General features: G+C 33.6%; 4 protein-coding genes across 7 annotated transcripts; 2 read left to right on the top strand and 2 right to left on the bottom strand.

Moving 5' to 3' along the window:
- The first annotated feature begins 5,856 nt into the window (after window positions 1-5,856).
- LOC129296931 (high affinity nitrate transporter 2.7-like) lies at window positions 5,857-8,236 on the top strand. 2 transcript variants are annotated; one of them, XM_054935326.1, is made up of 2 exons: window positions 5,857-7,601; window positions 7,823-7,960. In XM_054935326.1, the coding sequence occupies exons 1-2, from the start codon at window positions 6,380-6,382 to the stop codon at window positions 7,834-7,836; spliced, it is 1,236 nt and encodes a 411-aa protein (XP_054791301.1). In that variant the 5' UTR covers window positions 5,857-6,379; the 3' UTR covers window positions 7,837-7,960. The 2 variants fall into 2 exon arrangements, with proteins under 2 accessions (XP_054791301.1, XP_054791300.1); XM_054935325.1 differs by having other exon boundaries at window positions 5,868-7,512; window positions 7,823-8,236.
- LOC129296932 (uncharacterized) lies at window positions 7,623-13,109 on the bottom strand. 2 transcript variants are annotated; one of them, XR_008590060.1, is made up of 8 exons: window positions 12,612-13,109; window positions 12,383-12,511; window positions 11,138-11,212; window positions 10,775-11,007; window positions 10,419-10,466; window positions 9,163-9,358; window positions 8,734-8,918; window positions 7,623-8,109 (listed from the first exon to the last, which is right to left on the bottom strand). XR_008590060.1 is itself a non-coding variant. In XM_054935327.1 (7 exons), exons 1-6 carry the CDS (start codon window positions 12,724-12,726, stop codon window positions 9,167-9,169), a joined length of 792 nt encoding a protein of 263 aa, XP_054791302.1. In that variant the 5' UTR covers window positions 12,727-13,109; the 3' UTR covers window positions 7,623-8,109; window positions 9,163-9,166. The 2 variants fall into 2 exon arrangements, 1 of the variants encoding a protein (XP_054791302.1); XM_054935327.1 differs by lacking the exon at window positions 8,734-8,918.
- A 364-nt stretch (window positions 13,110-13,473) lies between these two features.
- LOC129296928 (chaperone protein dnaJ C76, chloroplastic-like) lies at window positions 13,474-15,330 on the top strand. 2 transcript variants are annotated; one of them, XM_054935323.1, is made up of 6 exons: window positions 13,474-13,625; window positions 13,824-14,001; window positions 14,093-14,219; window positions 14,424-14,530; window positions 14,778-14,988; window positions 15,120-15,330. In XM_054935323.1, the coding sequence occupies exons 1-6, from the start codon at window positions 13,528-13,530 to the stop codon at window positions 15,248-15,250; spliced, it is 852 nt and encodes a 283-aa protein (XP_054791298.1). In that variant the 5' UTR covers window positions 13,474-13,527; the 3' UTR covers window positions 15,251-15,330. The 2 variants fall into 2 exon arrangements, with proteins under 2 accessions (XP_054791298.1, XP_054791297.1); XM_054935322.1 differs by having other exon boundaries at window positions 14,093-14,285.
- On the bottom strand, window positions 15,289-17,600 carry LOC129296930 (sirohydrochlorin ferrochelatase, chloroplastic-like). Its single transcript, XM_054935324.1, has 6 exons — window positions 17,467-17,600; window positions 17,102-17,319; window positions 16,866-16,927; window positions 16,484-16,594; window positions 16,312-16,404; window positions 15,289-15,817 (listed from the first exon to the last, which is right to left on the bottom strand). The coding sequence occupies exons 1-6, from the start codon at window positions 17,508-17,510 to the stop codon at window positions 15,716-15,718; spliced, it is 630 nt and encodes a 209-aa protein (XP_054791299.1). The 5' UTR covers window positions 17,511-17,600; the 3' UTR covers window positions 15,289-15,715.
- Window positions 17,601-19,526: the final 1,926 nt, after the last annotated feature.

The raw sequence follows: 19,526 nt of genomic DNA, 5'->3' as shown, positions 1-19,526 counted from the left end.
CTCTACTAAGCTTACATAAAATGTTAAAGAGAGGGGTGAGAACTAACGTCCCAGTAACCTAAAATTTTACCATACATGTACACACTAACAACCACACATAATTAACTATAAGTATACATAAAATTTCATTACTATTAGTTATGAACATACAAATTCATGGGACATAACTCATAATAATTATATGCAACATGCGATGATGTGTGAGGTAGGTAACCCCCGTATTACTTCGTCCGACCTTATACCACTGACTAAAATTATAGGCTTATCCACTGTCTAAGCCACACGTTGGACTGACTAAAGCATCTCTGGTGTTTGAGATGTATTCGACCAAAGGTATAGGACCCAAACCTAGACTATGTCTCCCCTCCTTAAAGAACCCAACAAGGAAGTGTCACTGTTCCATGTTCTTCCTTTACAAACTTAGTCAAGTGAGTATTGAGGAATGGGGCCTTACATAAGGCCAATCACTGTGTTAAAAGTGGAGATAAACTATATGGTCACAAATTATATATATCTCAACATCATAGTCATCATCCTTATCATCTCATCAACCTATCACCATATGCAACAATCACAATGCATACCAACAAGCTTTAAAGGAAATATATTACCACATAATTATGACAATAAGTCACAGACATGCTTAACAAGATTAAAGTAACTCATTAGATTTTAGTGTTCCACAATCACATCCTTTACTATTTATCATAAGTTCATGTACATGTATCATACTTGATTATACAAAATTGTACTGGTGTATAATTTTATAAATCACCACAACAAACACAGTTGGCGTACATATAAAAAAAATCTTGAGTTACTTGTTCTCCTTAAGTTTACAAATAATTGTATAGTAAGAATTCAAGCTATAAGAGCTCTCAGTGAGAATCGAGTCTTAGAAAGACTAAAACTACCTTTGAAGTATCTCACCACAAACCTAAGTTTTAAAATCTCACTGATTCACATTCCTATCTCTTTCTGGCATGTTGCCGTTATGAGGAAATCAAGAATGAATAGTGCGCTGGCTTCTACTTTTTGACTACTTAGGTTCAGATTAAATGGGTGGAAGTGGGCCTTGGGCCCATACCCAAACCTTTTTATAAAAATTTATGTATATATCTTTATTATTTTTTTCTTCACTTATGTGTGTGTGTATGACAATATGTATTTTATTTTGAATCCTTCGTAATATTATCATTTTGCTGGAAATTAAATCCTTATAATTTTTTCTATTTTGGGTAAATTCTCTCTCCCTCTCTCTCTATTATTTTGCTTATTTTATAGACTTCTAATCCTCAATATATAATCAGCAAATCTTTTATTGGAGACAATTTTAAATATGAATACTTTTTTTAAATTCAAACCTTGAATTATTAAAACAATATAAAATGCTTCTCTCTATCAATAATTTTGAACAAGGAATACAATTGAAAACATTTATTAATTAATTACATTTTAAAACTGGGTAGTTTTTATTTATAATTAACATAAAAAATAAGTTTTTCAGTTCTCTAACGAATCACTATAATGGACAAATTAGCTAAAAAGTATTAGTACAATATATCTCAGAATGAATGGTCTAAATTAATCTCCCAAAAATGATGAAATAAAACGAATGAATATGTTTTTGCTTATAATTTAGACTAGAGACACAATATTCCTGGCGTTTTAGAGTGAATTTGTGGAGTAACTCAAATGATGTTATCAGGCAAATTTTTATTTTATTTTATTTTTTAAAGTGTGGCCGTAAAGAATTTGATCATCTAAGCGCTTCTCCAATTCAAGCATTGAGACAAACAATTTTAGATTATTATTGCTTGTGTATCTGAATATCTATGAATTTTCTGGGTAAATTTACATGAATATGAATCATGTAAACTAGTTTCATTTTTGGAAACAAGATCTCGAATCTTAAAAAGTTTATCTCTACAAGTACATCCAATCCGATTCAATTCAACGTTTGAAGGACTCAGAGGGGAAAGTAATTAAATAAAGGGAGAATGATAATTAAGGATATGTTAAGAACATTAATTTTAATTATAGAACATGAAATTTTGAAATCAGAGTTAAGGATCATGGTCCTTAATTGTAATAAAAAAATGTAATTTGTAAGGTAGGATTTACTAACGCGACTTGAGAATTCACTAATCTAACTTGAAAAAATTATTAACGTATATTGTGAAAACATGAAACCTCACTTGAAAATGAAATGTTTAACAAAAAGCACCGCTTAGGAATTCACTAACTAGACTTGAAAAAATTTCTAACATATATTGTGAAAAAATGAAATCCCACTTGAGAATCATTAATAAAAAGTGACTTATCCAAATTAGTATTTTTTATTAAACAATCGATTTCCAAGTAAAGTTTCATGTTTTCACAATATATGTTAGAAATTTTTTCAAGTCGAGTTAATGAATTCTCAAGTGACGTTTTTTATTAAATATTTAATTTTAAGTGGAATTTCATATTTTCACAATATACGTTACAATTTTTCTCAAGTTAGGTTAGTGAATTCCCAAGTAATAATAATAAATCTCATCGCACAAATTATATTTTTTTAATCACAATTAAGGACCATAGTCCTTAACTGAAATTTTAAAATTTTATGATTCATAATTGAGATTAATATTCTTAACAGGTCTTTAATTGTCATTGTCTCTTAAATAAATTATTAATATATATCTTCATTTACCTGGTAGCTTGAAGTAGAAATTGAACATGGGTAGTACCAGAAGGATTGGGAGAGCTTGCGGATTAAGCTAAGCCTACCTTACTTTGCTCGCCAAAGGTTGATATGAACAACCAATCGTCACCGTGAATTCCACAAGAATTGGGAAATCAACATCACCAACCAAAGCATATTAAATGACGACAAGTCATATCGTTGTCTTTTGAATTTAGAAAATTTATTCTTTGGAATAATGGAAAATTGAAGTATTTTAATAATTAATGTGAAATATTGGAAGCCACCTTTGAAATCTCAATCACTGGGTACAGCTTGCTCAATTTTTACTCGTCGATCGTTTAGACTAATCACAATGCCCCGTTTATCTTAGCGGCAAAGAAATTAATGTGAAACATTGACTTTCTTTGTATTTTTATTAGGGGCCCAACCCCTTCTTCAATTTTAGGATATCAAGAGATTTGTGGAGGTAAATTTTTAGATTTTGGAGGAAGAAAACAAATGTACGTATATATGGTAGGAGGACGTCTTTTCGTCTCCAAACTAGCTTCATTCTTGAAAAAATACCTATCAAGTTTCCTCTAAATATTTTAATTATGAAGAGATCCCATAAAATATATAAATTACAATTTAATAAAAGAAAATAACAAGTTAACAAAAGAAAATGACAACTTGAGTATTGGTTTACTATCAAGTTGTTATTTTTTTTTATCAAGTTATAATTGTATAGAATTTAAAATTTAATAATAATTTATACATTTCATGAGACTTTAAGGTTAAGATTATTGAATTATCTGTGTGAAACTTCTCAATAATTTTCCTTTGTTTCTTTTCAATAATTTCCATTTTTTGGATAATAAAATTTTCATCAATTTGAATTTTTAAATTTAATTTTTATCAATTTAATTATTATATTTTTTAAAATCATCTGGCTAATCTTTTAAGTTTTAAAACAGGTATTGACTCTTAAATTATTAAAGTGTAAACTGTGTTGTAATTTGATCAGTTTAATTTTTATTAATCCATTCCCTCACACTACATTTTGTTTTTGTTTTTATGTTTTTTAAAATTTTAAATTTATTATTTCCTATGTAAATAATTATATTTTTTTAATTAATTTACATAATTATTATCAATATTCGTTTATGTATCTCAGTAGATTTGAATAATATTACTTTCTTTTCAAGTAATGAAGACAAAATAAATAATTGAGACAAATTTAACTTGATAAAAATTAAATTTGAAAGATCAAAGTGAAAACTAAAATAAATTTAAATAATTAAAAATTTTATTATTCTTCCCATTCTCTCACTCCCTCCCTGCTTCGTTTACACCACTTGTCATTTGTCCTGATGATGCTTCGAAGATTTATGCTTTTCACACTGAATCTTGTATAAGGATAAACTAAAACAAAAGAAAGGCTTCGTCCACGTAACTCCACCCACACACACGGAAATTTGACGTCATATATGTGATTCATTATATATGAGGGTGTTTAAAGAACAGGATGAAATTGAAACAACCTTATCTTATGACCCATCTTAAAAAAAATTAAGATTAAATTTTTATTCCATCCCGTCCTATTTCAAAAGTTATTTCATTTCATTAAGAATTAAGATCAGATCGGAATAAGATTGGGACGTCTCGCTGTCCCAATAAATTGAATAATGTTAAAGAAAGATTTAAATAATAATATTCATTAAAATTTTAAAATATGTAATTTATTAAGTTTAAAATCAAAACAATATAAGTATATAAATCACAATAATTTAAAATCAATTATTGAATTACATTAGTCACAACTATACATTATAATAACAATTACAAGTGATCTCTAAACTGTAAGAGCAACAACAACATGCAAACCAGTCATAATATCAAATCATTGTTTTTTTACTTTAGTTGATATATACTAAACTAATGACTCTTTTAAAAATAAAACAAGAAGTACGATATAAATAAAACTTATTAAATATATAGATATAAGAATAAATTATATTAATATAATTAATATATTAGAAAGAAAGATATCAACCTGTTTACTCTATGTCATTAAAATTATCAATATAAAAAATTTTAGTTTTATATAAGAATTACAAGTATTGAAATTATAATTCCTATAATTAATATAATTATAAATTATATTAATATAATTAATATATTTAATATATATTTTTAAAATAAAAATAATATATATAATATTCTGGACTGGACAAGACGTCTTTATAATAATCTCATGTCTCGTCCCGTCCCGAATTTCTTTCCATTCCCTTCCCTCAAAATCTTGTCCTGATTATTTTCGAGTTGAGAAGAAACTCGTTCCACTATGATTGAGATAATATCTGGTCAATCGGGATGGATATAAATTGAACACTCCTAATTATTTAGTTAATTAGAACAGAATTTTGTCTACGTACCTGTACATGCGCGTCATGCATAATGAGCAGCTTCTATTCTAATTTATTTATTGTAAAATAGAGTTAACCAACTTTTTACATGGTTATAATGTAGGGTTAATTAGCATCCTAAATTTTAAATTATTGCATAAATAATATCCTATATTCTGAACTTATAAAAATATATAAAAACTTTTTTCAACTTCTAAATTCTAAATGTTTAAAACACTACCGTTAAGTTAAAAAAATGATCATTACTTTTATAGTTGTGGAGTCCAAGCACATGCTAATGTGACACTCATTTGACCCTTAAAAATGACAGTCACTTTCTCCAACTTAATGATGGAGTTTTCAGTGCTTAGAATTTAAAAGTTAAGATTTTTTTTTACATATTTTAAAAGTTTAGAGTTTAGAATATTATTTACACAATAATTTAAAATTTATAATACTCATTAACCGTATAATAATGTATCATTAAATCAATTTTGAACTATTACCAATAAAATTAGGTCTAGTAAAAGAGTTAGTCTCTGATAACATGATAGACTAAGATTTAAATTGTCATTAGAGAGGTATCCACATTTAATGCACAATCTTGCCTCAAATATGATTGTTTCCTATAAGATAATACTTATAAATAATAAAAAAAATTGATTTTAAATTATTACTGGAAGAAAATTTTGTTTAGCATGATTTTTATAAAACATAATATCTATTTTTTTAAAAAAATTATCACATGTAACTTTTAAATGATAAATGCTGGATATATATAATTGGGAGAATAATAGTAAAATTTTAAAAGTTTGAATTAACGACAGTTAGATTTTTAATAATTTTTTTTAAAAAATAAATTGTAAATATTAATTCAAATGTAAAAATTCATGTTATAATTTAAAAATTACATTTGATACTTAAATGCATATTTGCAATTCAAACACTTGAATTTATGATTATTTATATCGATATTTTTAATTTATTTTTTTTTTAATTTGTCAAAAACCCAACAACCATCAACTTAATGTTCTAAAACCTAACTGTCCTTCTCCCTGTATAACTTGCCACGCTTCTTTTCATTGCAGCGGCCCCTTGCCCTTAGTGTGATAGCAGCATATTACATGGATTAAGATTCCATTATTTATGTAGTACCTGTACCAGTTACCACCTGACGCAGCGAATCAAAAGTTCCAGACGCCTCAAATTACGTCCAACGTACCTTTGCTTTTTCTCTGCCTTATTGCCACTCAAATTTCTTCACCATTTCCACGACTGTCACCTCCAGTCCAGTCAGTCCACCACCATGCAATCTCACCTCTCCTCTAAGCCTTCCTTCCTCCTCCCCGTCGACGTCCAAGAGAGAGCCACCGTGTTCCGCCCACTTTCGCTCGCCCCACCTCACATGCGCGCCTTCCATCTTGCATGGCTCAACCTCTTCTCTTGCTTCTTCTCCACCTTCTCCATCCCTCCCCTCCTTCCCGTTATCCTCCACGACCTCCACCTCACCCCCACTGACATTGGCAACGCCGGCGTCGCCTCCTTCGTCGGCTCCATCTTCTCCCGCCTCCTCATGGGCCCCATCTGCGACCTCGTCGGCCCCCGCATAGCCTCCGGCACTCTCTCCCTCCTAACAGCACCTGTCATCCTCGTAACCGCTTTCGTGTGCACACCCCAATCCTTCATCATCATTCGCTTCCTCGTCGGCTTCTCTCTGGCCAACTTCGTGTCCAGCCAGTTCTGGATGAGCTCCATGTTCTCCCCCTCCATAGTAGGCCTGGCTAATGGTGTTGCAGCCGGGTGGGCCAACGTGGGCTCGGGTGTGACCCAACTTGTTATGCCTCTGATCTACTCTCTCATCATGCACTTCAACGTCCCGTCTTCCATTGCTTGGAGGCTTGCGTTTGTTGTTCCTGCAATTTTCCAAGCAACCACAGGGATACTGGTCCTGGCTTTCGGGCAAGACCTGCCTTCGGGGAAATACGTGCGTACTAGCCAGACCCAGAAGGGTGAAAGAGAGAACGCATTGAAGATTGTATTGGAGGGCTTGACCAATTACAGAGGGTGGATTTTGGGCCTGCTTTATGGGTTCTCTTTCGGGGTGGAACTAACTACAGACAACATAATAGCACAGTACTTTTATGACAGGTTTGACGTGGATATTGAAGTTGCGGGGAGTATAGCGGCAAGTTTTGGGATGGCGAATTTGTTCTCGCGGCCTCTGGGAGGAGTGATTTCTGATGGGATGGGAAGGAGGTTTGGCATGAGAGGGAGATTGTGGGCTTTGTGGGTGGTCCAAACAGTGGCTGGACTTCTCTGTGTGTTACTTGGACGCCTCAACTCTCTCTGCAGCTCTATCCTCGTCATGTGTGCTTTCTCCGTGTTTGTCCAAGCAGCTTCTGGCCTCATATTCGGTGTCGTCCCCTTCGTTTCCAAGAGGTTAGCTCACTATCTCATTATTCCATTGAGCTTCGAGACAAACCCACGTCAGAGCAAGAAGGAAAGTAAAACACGGCTCGTATTTGTTGGTAAATAATATAAGCTTTCAGTTCCTTTCTAATTCAAATTGAATGTGTTAATTTCGAAACCCTTCAAATGAGTTCGAGACTTTCAATCTTAAATGGTAGGAACACAATTTCCTAATGACGATATAAAACAAAAAGAAAAGATACCCACGGCTCCTCAGTTTTGCAAACTCTCTCTCTCTCTCTCTCTCTCTCTCTCTGAATTTTTATGCCACATTGTGCAGATCGCTTGGAGTAATTTCAGGGATGACGGGGAGCGGAGGAACTGTTGGGGCCGTGGTGACTCAAACGCTGTTGTTTTCAGGGGCCCAATTCTCAAGGCAAACAAGCATATCTCTGATGGGCATTATGATGGTACTGTGCACTCTTCCAGTGACCTTGCTGTATTTCCCTCAATGGGGAGGCATGTTCTGTGGCCCTTCATCAGATGCCGATTCCCCTGAAGAAAATGATCGCCTGCTACATTAGAATGATCCAATGGGTTCCTGGTGCTCATGTCCACAGACGCATTCTGCATAAAGCTCAAGATGAACGTGCAATCAGTTTTACATTTCTAGTGGTAGAACCCATTAAAATCCACAGAAAAAACATCCATTTGTACAGTGATAATGAAGTATTTTATTGGACAGACTGCGTAATATTATGATACAAGTTTGGCAAAGGGATTTTTCCTAAAAATATTCAAAGGATTCACTCCACTCGTGGCATAAGTTGCAGACATTTAACAAATATGTACTGAAAAATTAGAGACAAATTACAAAAGGGTAAAAAAGGTCACCGGCAAACATTTGCTGACCAGACAGGTAAAGGGATGTTCAGCAGCATGCTAACCGAAGACACTGCAAATTTTAGTTGTTTCTTTTACATGACTGAATGCTAATTCAGATTGCCAATTACCGAATAAATTTTTATTTTCAAAAGGATGATTACAACCGTGAAATTATTCTCAGATTTTATTTATTTATTTTTTCTTTCACTCAGATCAGTATTTGATAACTTGAGGGAGAAAGCTAAGCGGTCAACAGTTAAAAAGCCTCCCAAGTCGGTTAAATCTACCAAAAGCCAAAGAAACAGATACTTCTGGGAATAACTGCATGATTAATGTAAAGGGTGAATCTTCGCTACTGCACACAACCTCACTCATTAGCCATTAGATAATGGTCTTCAGATATATGCATCAGTGCATCTTAAGAAAAACTATGCTCATTCAGCCTTATCCACTCCACGGTAAGTGCAAATTCCCATTAACCACCATAAATTCCAACCCAAGCAAACTTCTGTCTCAGTTTAATGATTGTCCAAAAGATTCAAAACAAATCCCTGTTTTTAACACAAAATGAGGGATTGCTAAATATTAGAAAAATATTAGGCAGTCAGATTAAAACGAAATGCAAGCTGTAGGAAAAATGGTGATTTTTCAGATCAATTGATCACACGGGAAGGGGGGTTAGATGACCCTTTCAAGGAAACAAGTTCAGTAGGTCATTTTCACAATCCAGAACCCAAAATAACAAGCTCATCAATATTAAGTAAAAGGATCAATAAATTTAACTTAGCTGGTTACCTTGTTAAGTTGCTTTCACTAACATGCTTCCAAGTCTATCTCTAATTAAAGAAAATGCCTCATGAGGCATTATATGTGGCAAGTTCCACCAGTTACCCAGAACTCCAACCAAAGTGAAACTCTGATTCCTCACTTCAATATTGGCCAGACAGAGAAGCTTACAGTCCTGAACTTCAACTTTGCTGGCATATAATGACTACAGAGTAAAGAATCAGCAGACATCAAATTTAAGGCAATATACTCACCTAACAAACAGATTGTTAATATACTTTGAGATGAGTGAAATTCAAAGGAATGGGGGGAGGGGGAAGGAAAAAGGAAGGAGATTGTATGATTTAAGTTATCCTAATATTTTACTTTGATATTCGGTATAAACGATACACGTTCAAAATGTGGCGATTTATTAATGAAACCAATTATATGAATATACAGGTTAATGACATAGGGTTATATTTTATGACAACACAAAAATTAAAGCGGGAAATATTTCCAGAAATCATGCAACAGTAAATATATAAACATAACAAGTAGGAAATTGGTAATTTGTCCGATGATTATGCATCACAGATGGATAAATTGGCAAATTGGCTTTAGCAAACTACACATAGCCTATTGCCACATCGATAGATATTAGCTACTCTAAGGAGATCAACAAATGCATAAGTGGGCATGAGTGGTTAGAGCAATACAAGACAGAAGACACATAATAAGCACAATTAATACTACTATTCCATGTGGAAAGCTATAGTTAGGATAAGCTGTCTATATAAAATATCCCATAATTTCTATTCATAAGTCTCAGGACAAAAACGGCCCTGGTTTCTAAAAGAAAAATATAATGAAATGCTAAAAGTTATTTCAGATGTGATAGAACAGAGATTGTTAATTTCATGGAGTCTCAAAGAAGTTAGCTACAATTCATTCCAGTAGTACTTAAGTGGCGGAGGTTCTCTCCCTTACAGACTAATTTTTGAGAGTGAGATCCCCATTCTTGTTTAGGTCTCCATCAATTGGTAAAGTACCAGAAAAATTACTTGTGGTCGCTTCATGTAAGACTCCATCATAACACTAACTCTGAAGAGTTGACATCATAGGTGGCTGCACCCTGGGGTGGTCACAATCCAGCCAGTCACATTCTCAGCAAACTGGTTTTTTTAGGGCGGATTCCCCATGTTCACTTAGGTTTTCATCCAAATTACAATAACATGTTACAAATAAAAATGTTTGAATACATAAGATATGGTATGGCTACCCACCTTTGATTTATGCAATGAAGGTTCTTGACGCATACATTGTTGGCAAAGCTGCAATAAGAACAATTTGTCAAAAAATATATAATCAAGCAATACCATATAAGCACTGTTCAAAACAAAACCTATTCAGAAGACAAGAAAAATCTAGGTTAAGAATGAGTAGAGATAAATTTTCTAAAACATCTTGGCAAATAACAAACGAAATTCAAGAGTGACCCAATGCACTATAATGAAGGAAACCTAGCCCAGTATAATGACTTTGAAGTGAAAGGCCAAATAAGAGATCAAAGTAAATTATACAGTAAGAGTTTCTGAAGAAGTTAATGAGGCAATTAGAACTTAGAAGAACGCTTTCAGACCTCATCAATGAAAACATAGACAGAGTAAGGATTGGGCTTTGTGCTAAGGAGGAATAAAGTAACTTTAATGAGTAGTAGCAAGATCGGATCATCCAAGTTTGTCAACACAGTAAGAAAGAGAAAGACAGGAAGCCAAAATCTCCTAGCAAGCATCCACAGATGGTGCCGATGTTCTTCCTCCTCTGAAAGGTCCAGCGAGTCTTCATAGGGTTCATCAACTAGAGCATCTTGAGCTACTCATCAGGAAAAAAGGTACTGAAAGTTATTAAGGGTAAACTTCAAACAAGAGATGGGAAAGGAGAGAGCTACTAATAATAATAAGATAAAAAAGTAGTCATAGCAACAATCAGATATCTATCTCACCATCCATAGCATAAGCCATAACTGACCCATATGCAATTGACGTGCCTAAAATGATTCCACTGCTGAACTTATTTCCTGAAACATTTACCAAAACCCCAAGTGACAAAAAAAGGATAATGATTAGCAAAATCTATATGCACATTTAAATTCCAAGAATACTAAGTTTCATTCTGGTATTGCTTCAAATGAAAGAATGTTGATTTCCAGCCAAACTTGGAACCATGATATGTACTCCTCTAATCCTCTTTATAAGTCATTTTTACCAACCTCATTAATACCAATGCAAAAAAAGTATAAGGAATAAAAGTTTATAGAATTCCAAATATGCCACTATATAACAAATTCAAAAGGTAATGCCTGTTACTTTTTCTCTCTCATGAAGGGTAACTTTGGAAATACCTTTCAAATATAATCTAAAAAGTTGCACCGTAACTTATAAATGATACCAAATGAATCTTCTAGAATGTGATTTATAAATGTAACCAAAACGAGTAGATAATAAGTAAAAAAGGTTAATTATGACAGGTTGATCCATCAAACAATCCTTTTGGGGAGAAAGGAAGCTTCGCACATTTACTTGTGAATGACGTTATATTAGTACGTGTCGGCTAGAAGCAGAAACTGCCTCATGGTATAGATAACTACTGACGACTGAAAGCATATTTAAAAAGCTAATAAAGAAACAGCATCTCCCACTGATGGATAGAAGCTCTTCGGGCCATGGTTCGACGATCCCACTATACATCAATAGTAACATTCAGAGTCTTCCTACGTCTACGCCGCCCCCCCCCCAAAAAAAAAAAAAAACCAAAAGTATTCCTCGGTTAAATCATCAATAATTAAATAAGTTCAGATAATTTTATATTTTCCTCCAACGCCCCTCGTCAATGGAATAGCTCTTAAAAGTTAAAACTTTTGTATGGTACATTGTCAATCCCCACTATTGTCTCCTCATCTTCCATCGTAATCAGAGCTTTTTAGTGCTTGCAGCTTGTATACAGGCAAAGAGGGAAAACTAACGCAAATCATGTAAAGTTGACATTCAATTTACAATGGGATGAATAGGAGTTGAAGTTTAACCCATTGAATTCTCAACAGAAGACTTTGAAAGCTTCAAAAACGAAATGTAGAACCATAAACAACCAAGTTCATACAGCAACTGATGATGGAAGCAAGAAAAACAAGGCGGAAATTTTAAATTGAAAAAAATAAAATCAAGCAAAATAACGAAACATGATTACTCACCACAAAAATAGATATTTCTTAGATACTTTCTAGCTATATGTACATCGGATTTGAATATGGAAGAACGTCCGCATACTGAGGGCTCTATGGTTTTCAGAAATGTTTTTATGAAATCGAATTTGCCATAATCTGAAACGAAAGAAGCGCCAAAACAAAAAAGTCAATAAAGAAACGACCAGAAGTAAAAGAAACGAAATTAGCGAAATATAAGTTAGAAAGAAGAACCTACTGGACCGCTTCAGATGAGAAAATGATGAGCTGTGAGACGAGATTACAGTAATAGAGTGCTTGATTGGATGAAGAAATTTGGTACAGTAGGCCATGCCTCGGCGCAGTACAATCATCGCCCCCTTGAGCCCCTCACTCCCAAAGTTCGCTCACAATACTGTTATTTGCCCCGCAGCGAACCGGGCCCTGCTCCCGGAGTCACGAGTCGATTTGTAGCTCAAATATCAAAACGCGCTTGATGGTTTTATTGCGCTTGTCCTCGACTCCTCGGTCCATCTAACGACCCGACACAGGGACGCCGTTTAATCATTTGATCATCGCCAACAAAGTGATCCAAAATAAAATAAATAGATCGCTAGAGGCTGTAGTGATGATCATCCTTTACCAGATATCATTTCTCATGCTATTAGTATTTTAAACCGGAACTGGTTTGTTACCATTAATTTTGTATATAAGAACATCGCTAGCATTTCTCATAGATTAGTTAGGAAAACTCACTTTTCACAAGGCTAAAGGTAGATGATGAATGATTTTTTTGACTCTCTCTTTAGTCTATTTGAATAGACTGTTTGAATATTAATGCATTTTAGTTTTCACTTAAAAAAAAAATAAAATAAATAGAACTCAAATTCTAAATTACAATTATTTATATTAAAATATTATAACAACCAGACATTACAACGGTTGTCAAATATAAATTTATCTCTATTTAACTATTAACTATAATCCACTATTCATTTAAAAACGCATCAAATCACCAGAAGCAATAAGAACGGGACTGTAAATATCTTCAAGATATTTTGCAAGCGCTTTTATATTCATTTACGCTTTTAGTTATTTTCTATCTAATGGGAGATATTTTCTTCAAAGGATATCCTTCAGAATTCATCCCCGATAATTGACGAGAAAAAAGAGTAATGTCAGTTGGGGTAGTCTCGAGTTGCTGCTTCCTGTCTTGTTCAAAGCCTTTTTCTCAAGTTCATGGCTATCTGAATTTCCATGGCTCCATGTCAAGGTACTCTTTTTTAACATGTTTCTTAGCAGCTAACAGCTCTCTGGTTCATGAGGAAGTAGAAGATCAACGACTCCCTGTAGAGAATTGATTTTTGAACTAGTTACTTAAAAATGCTACTAGTTACTTACATGTTCAAAATCTATGACGTCTTAGCCTCTACTTGATCTTGTTTTTTTTTAACTTGAAATCCTTTTGAAGATGGAGGCAGAACGGGACTGTAATCAGATGTTGTAACAGGAGGGCATGGGAAAAGTCACGGGCTCAACAGAATTACTACGAGTTGCTGGGAATTTCTGCTGAGTCAAATGCCCGGGAGATCAAAGAAGCCTATCGGAAGCTGCAAAAGAAATATCATCCAGATATCGCTGGCCAGCAGGTCCGTCCCTTGCATCTCCAATAATTTTCTACTTAATTTGTTACTTGATTCATGAGAAGCAGATTGAACTTGGACTAAGTTCAATTTTCAGGGTCATGAGCATACGCTGTTGCTGAATAAGGCTTATCAAGTGTTGAGGTCAGAGGATGAAAGAAGGAAGTATGATGAATCGATCGGTCAGATGAGACTTAGATTTGGGGAAAAGAACTCTGCATCAGGTTACAGCACATGGAAAGGACCCTTGAGGCCACAAGCTTTATTTGTTGATGAGAATGCATGCATAGGTCATCAATCATCACTGTAATGAATAGCTTTTCAAAGTTCCATGCACCGCTGATATATTTATAGAGCTTCTATACATTGGAGGGTAGCTGACCATCAATTTCCATCAGTCACAAAAAAGTTTAACTGTTTGTTGCCAGGATGCGGAGAGTGCGCGCACTTTGCAAGCAATACATTCATTATGGATGAGGCTCTTGGATCTGCGCGAGTAAAGGTCCAATATGGAGATGATGACCAAAATATTGAGGTATACCAACTCTCAAAAAAATGAACTTCTCCTGCATATTTGGTATGATTTTGAACAATTTTTTAGCACACTCGATTTATAAATAAAAGGCCACATAACCTAAGTCTGCAAAATACGAAACTAAATATGAGACCTCCATGTTGCTCTAAGTCCAAGGAAGGTGAGTCGCACTATTCAACAATTATATATACTACTGTTTTCTATATATACACGCACATTAAGAGTCTACAGTAACAACAAATTTTAGGTATCGGTGGAGTCATGCCCAGTGAACTGCATCCACTGGGTGGAGACAGAAGAGTTGGCAGTGCTAGAGTTCTTGATACAGCCACAACCAAAGAAAGGGTATGGTGTATTTGGAGGAGGTTGGGAAAGGCCTGCAAATGTCTTCAGCGCAGCTAAGGCTTTCAATAAACAACTAGAGAGAAAGGCAGCAGCTGGATACAGTCAAAGCTCAGGTACACAATCTTCCCTCATTGCATCTGTGATGAAACTTTTTGCATGTGGCATTGATTTATACGTTGATAAAGATTGGTGTCTTTTTTTTTTTTTTAAATAAAAGATAAAGATTGGTGTTGCCTCAATGCAGGTGAAACAACTGTTGAAGAAAGCCCAGCAGAAGCCCAGGCTCGAGCCCAAGCAAGTTTGGAGATAAAAATGGGAGGTTTATTTAAACTATGGAAGTGGGTGACAGAAACATTTAGCACCCCTGATCCATAGAGATGAATTATGCAGTCTCATGAGAGAAATGTAAAAAATTATGAACAACCAAAAATGAATGTGTATAACATATAAAGAAATCTGGTGGAGGTGTTGGTTATTACACAATCTCAATTCTTATTACAGAATTCCAGCACCATTACAAAAGCATGGATGTGCAAATAAGGAGACTAGACTAGAGCAGTCATAAACCATCAATTTCACACGCGAAAGTAAATTATGATATTCAATCCATTAATTTTACTAAAAATCCATGACATTAGCAAGGCTGGACCCATTAAACTTCAACTCCAGCAGCAGATTATGATAGAAGAATATATCATCACGAACACAACCTCCCTCAAAATCAAGGCTACAGAAAGTTGCAATTGCTCTGTGCAATTTATGTCTCAATTCATAGATTCCATCGACTCAGATTCATCTGCCTTCACATCAAGAGCATCCCATACAAGCAAGTTTTATGAATCAATATAGCCTGCATTTGCCAGTCCCAGCACAAATTGAACACTCATCTGCATCTCCAGCTACATGCCTTAAGCAATGCTTGATCCTATCATCTACAACATCCTGCAGCAAACGATCATCAAAGTTTAAAATTGCAGACATAACGCAACATAGATCCGTTTTTAAGTGATATGCCCTCTGCACTTTGAAATCGAAGTTCTTAGAAATTCTCTCAAGATGGTTCAACAAAGCCAGACTCTTCCAACAGTTGAACCAACCCCTTCAAGGACCAAGCTGCTGCAGTCTAACACACTAGGGATCTTAATTCAAGTAACCCAATGATGAAAACCGGCAAAGAGAGAGCCTTTCAACTACCCAATATCACTCCCAACGGGTTCTGAAGAGGTTATTACTAACTAGAAATAGAAAGAACCGGTCATATTGCGTTCACGAACAATGCATACAAATTTACCTTGACATGTAACATTAAGAATTTTAAGTCCAATAGAAGTTTGTGGTTACATCTATCTAAGAGTGTTTCTCTCAGGTTAGTTATTTTAATTTTTCTTATCTCCAAAAGAAAACAGATGGGCAAAAAAAAATCAGAGAATTCTTACCACGAGTAACTGATGAAGTCCAAGGGGCGCTGTTATAATATATGACACACCTGGGTGATCCTTCGCTGCTTCTGCTGTTAAGGAAGGAATATCCTGTAAAATAGGGCAAAGTATATTAATTTCATTACTTTCATGACTCAATAAAAGTAGGACAGGGTTAACGCAGACCAACCTGATGCCAATGCCTACCAGGAAAGAGGAAAAAAGGACTAACAATAATACGGCGTGCACCTTGCTGAATGCAAGACTTGAAGGCACCTGCTATTGATGGTTCTGCCAATTCCTGATCATGTATTAGAATGATCAAGATAAGTTTCACGGTTACAAGTTCTTCATAAAATGCGAAAGGTACCATGTTTCTCAGTACACTAAGAATTTTCTAAGGTTATTGCATATAGCAACGGTAACCTACTCTTGATAAAATAAGTTATCCCCAATATGAAGAAGAGATTCCCAGAGCTCAAGCTGAAATTAAAGCAACACTCGCCTTGTTTCTTTTTTTTTTTTTTTCAGATTAACATAATTATAACAACAGTAATAAATCAGAAAACTACCATATGAGCAGGCTCCACAATCTCGTACCCAGTTTTATGTTTAAACATCTCCACAAATTCATCTGACATTCAAATTATGACGAGATTTAGGCATCAAATTAAATCGTTTTAAAGAATACATAACAACCAATTTCACATTACGTAAAATTAAAACAGAATTTTAAATGTCAGTGGTAGAATAACAGTGACAGTGCACAACACAAACTCAGAGATCGTAATATTTGAGTTTAACTTACTAAGCATTAAATTGGATTCTTTACGACGCGACCCGTGATCCACAATAATCACTCCGTCCCCATCACCAACCCTTCCAGAGATTTCTCTAAAGTCTCTGTTTTGTGCGCTAAAACACAAAAGTCTGCCCATACTTCGAGTCTTTGACGAACAAATGAGCGAATTTGGGGTTTTGAACGGTGCCCATCCAGCAGTTCTTCCGGTTTCAATAGGAGCAAACCTTTAACAGGATGAAGAGAAATGGCAATGAGATGATGCATCGCCAACGAGAAAAACAAGAAGGTCAAAGTGTTTATAGCGAAAATTTGAGATGGAAAACGAAGGCGATCATCCAACTGTGGATTTGAAGGAACAAGGTAATAAGTACCTTGTGATTGTGCGGGATGGAAGCGACAGAAACTCGAGGTTCATCCTCCAATTTTGGGAGCTAAAGCCGTCTCAGGTGCACGCCCCAGGGAGACAAAATGAAAACTAAGCTAGAAGCTTATACCTGTTCATCACTTGGTCCACAGCGAAAAATAATAAGAATAATAATAATAATTATTATTATTATAAAATCAAAATACTCTGACCTTGTCTGTATTTTATCTTAATTATAAATATTTATTTATTTATTTTTCAAATTTATACCAACCTCTTTTAAAATAAACCATAAAAAAATATAAATATTTTTTATTTTTAAAATTTTATTTTCATCCACAAAACCATTGCTTAATCATTAAATCATATTTTTTTAGATCAAAATATTCTTTTTTTAAATGTAAATATTCTTTAAAAATAATTCAAACTAACCAAACAAATAATGTATATAATTTTAAATTTTTTATTTATATTTTAATTATGTAAATGTATTTATTTAGTAATTTTATAAGAAAATAAATATATAAACTAGATAAAAAAGTATATAAACATACAATAAAAATATGAAATAAGAATTTAATATAATAAATTGCTCAATATAATTTATGTCTATTTTTCCTTAAATTTCATTAATTTTAACACAAAAATTTTAAATTATTTATTCAGATATCAACATATTTAATTATTTAGAGATTTTTTGAAAATTGGGAGACAGAGAAGACAAATTAAGTCATATAGGCAATATCATAATTCAAAATTATTGACATAATTATAATAAAAAAATAAATTTCTTAACGAAATATTTCTAAAAATATTAAAAATTAAATTAAAGTGTAGATCTTAAAAAATAGAATGAAGGTCTATGTAGTTTAACAAAATAGAAGTAAGGTGATTGTATTTTACTTTAATTATAATAATTTTAAGAGCCTCGGTTGGACAAAATTCAGTACGTGGCAAGGTCCCTTGGTTTACCCTGGTGTGTAGCTGGGCCAACCCCACGCAATGTTCGGTTGAGTTTAGCCCAACCCAAACGAATACTTTTAAAAATATGAAAAAAGTTTATTTTATAAATATCATTATTATCATTTAAATAAAAAATAATATTAAGATTGAAATTAATTATTTTTAAGTTATCTATATAACACTTGTCAAATATTTTGACATAATATTTAGTTAAAAATAAATTTTAATTAAAAAATTGAAATGATAAGAAATGTTATAAACATCATTAAAATGACGTGGCAATGAGTCATCCCAACGGTTCCACCTATTTATTTTCAAACGGTTTTTCTCCAATGAAAATAAATTATATATAATGTTTTAAATTGTGAACTGGATGATGAACAAAAAATATTAGTGATTCATAACTCTCATGATTCAATCAGTCAAATAGGTAACCCAAATAATTGAATAAAAAATAATATTTGTATGTATATAATTATATATATAAAAAACAAAATATTAATTTGATTGACAAAAAATCACAATATATCATGTTATTAATACAACAACACCATAATTTCATAATATGTTTTAGTTGCAACACTACATTATTAAAGCAAATTGTGTGGTAGAAATTTTCTTTCTACACTGGAAAGTCGTGATAATGTAGTATCGCCCTTTTTAAACACAATTAAATATCCCTTTAATCCATAAAAGCTATCAGAATATATATTAAAAATAAATTGGAGCTAATTTTGGCAGCATTTAGAACCAAAGATCACAAGATCAATCAGCTGGCCTCGCAATCGGATTTAATAATTTTTCAAATAGCAAAGAAGAAGAAGAAGAAGAAGAAAGCATGGCAAAGAATCTAATCTAGAAGTGGAGAATAAGATGACGATGAGAAGGGTGAAGGCTCAACGGTCGATCGCCTCTACTATTCTGAAGGGTGAAGAAGACAAAGGTGACAAAAGAGTGAAGAATGTAAATTGCTAATCACTGTTGAGCTTAGTGAAGAGTGAAGAAGACGAAGATGAGCTCGAGCTTGAGTCCCCACTCCCAGTCTGCTAGTCTGCCATTGTTGAAGAAGATGAAGAATGAAGAAGGGTGGAACGGAATAAAGGC

This window comes from Prosopis cineraria, unplaced genomic scaffold (assembly GCF_029017545.1).
Source record: "Prosopis cineraria cultivar Desert tree isolate PC_DT_omini unplaced genomic scaffold, ASM2901754v1 PC401, whole genome shotgun sequence".
NCBI lineage: Eukaryota > Viridiplantae > Streptophyta > Magnoliopsida > Fabales > Fabaceae > Prosopis > Prosopis cineraria.
This window is presented reverse-complemented; position numbering and strand designations above follow the sequence as displayed.

Excerpts from the sequence above, each read along its gene's own strand:
- LOC129296931 (XM_054935325.1), top strand. The coding sequence starts at position 6,380 with ATGCAATCTCACCTCTCCTCTAAGCCTTCCTTCCTCCTCCCCGTCGAC. Across the intron at positions 7,513-7,822 it reads GTCCCCTTCGTTTCCAAGAG|ATCGCTTGGAGTAATTTCAG; the intron begins GTTAGCTCACTA and ends CACATTGTGCAG.
- LOC129296932 (XM_054935327.1), bottom strand. The coding sequence starts at position 12,726 with ATGATTGTACTGCGCCGAGGCATGGCCTACTGTACCAAATTTCTTCAT. Across the intron at positions 12,512-12,611 it reads TTCTCATCTGAAGCGGTCCA|ATTATGGCAAATTCGATTTC; the intron begins GTAGGTTCTTCT and ends CTTTCGTTTCAG. Across the intron at positions 11,008-11,137 it reads TATGGCTTATGCTATGGATG|CTCAAGATGCTCTAGTTGAT; the intron begins GTGAGATAGATA and ends CCTGATGAGTAG.
- LOC129296928 (XM_054935322.1), top strand. The coding sequence starts at position 13,528 with ATGTCAGTTGGGGTAGTCTCGAGTTGCTGCTTCCTGTCTTGTTCAAAG. Across the intron at positions 14,002-14,092 it reads CAGATATCGCTGGCCAGCAG|GGTCATGAGCATACGCTGTT; the intron begins GTCCGTCCCTTG and ends TTCAATTTTCAG. Across the intron at positions 14,989-15,119 it reads TGGATACAGTCAAAGCTCAG|GTGAAACAACTGTTGAAGAA; the intron begins GTACACAATCTT and ends GCCTCAATGCAG.
- LOC129296930 (XM_054935324.1), bottom strand. The coding sequence starts at position 17,510 with ATGAACCTCGAGTTTCTGTCGCTTCCATCCCGCACAATCACAAG. Across the intron at positions 16,928-17,101 it reads AGAATCCAATTTAATGCTTA|ATGAATTTGTGGAGATGTTT; the intron begins GTAAGTTAAACT and ends TTTGAATGTCAG. Across the intron at positions 16,405-16,483 it reads CTGGTAGGCATTGGCATCAG|GATATTCCTTCCTTAACAGC; the intron begins GTTGGTCTGCGT and ends CCTATTTTACAG.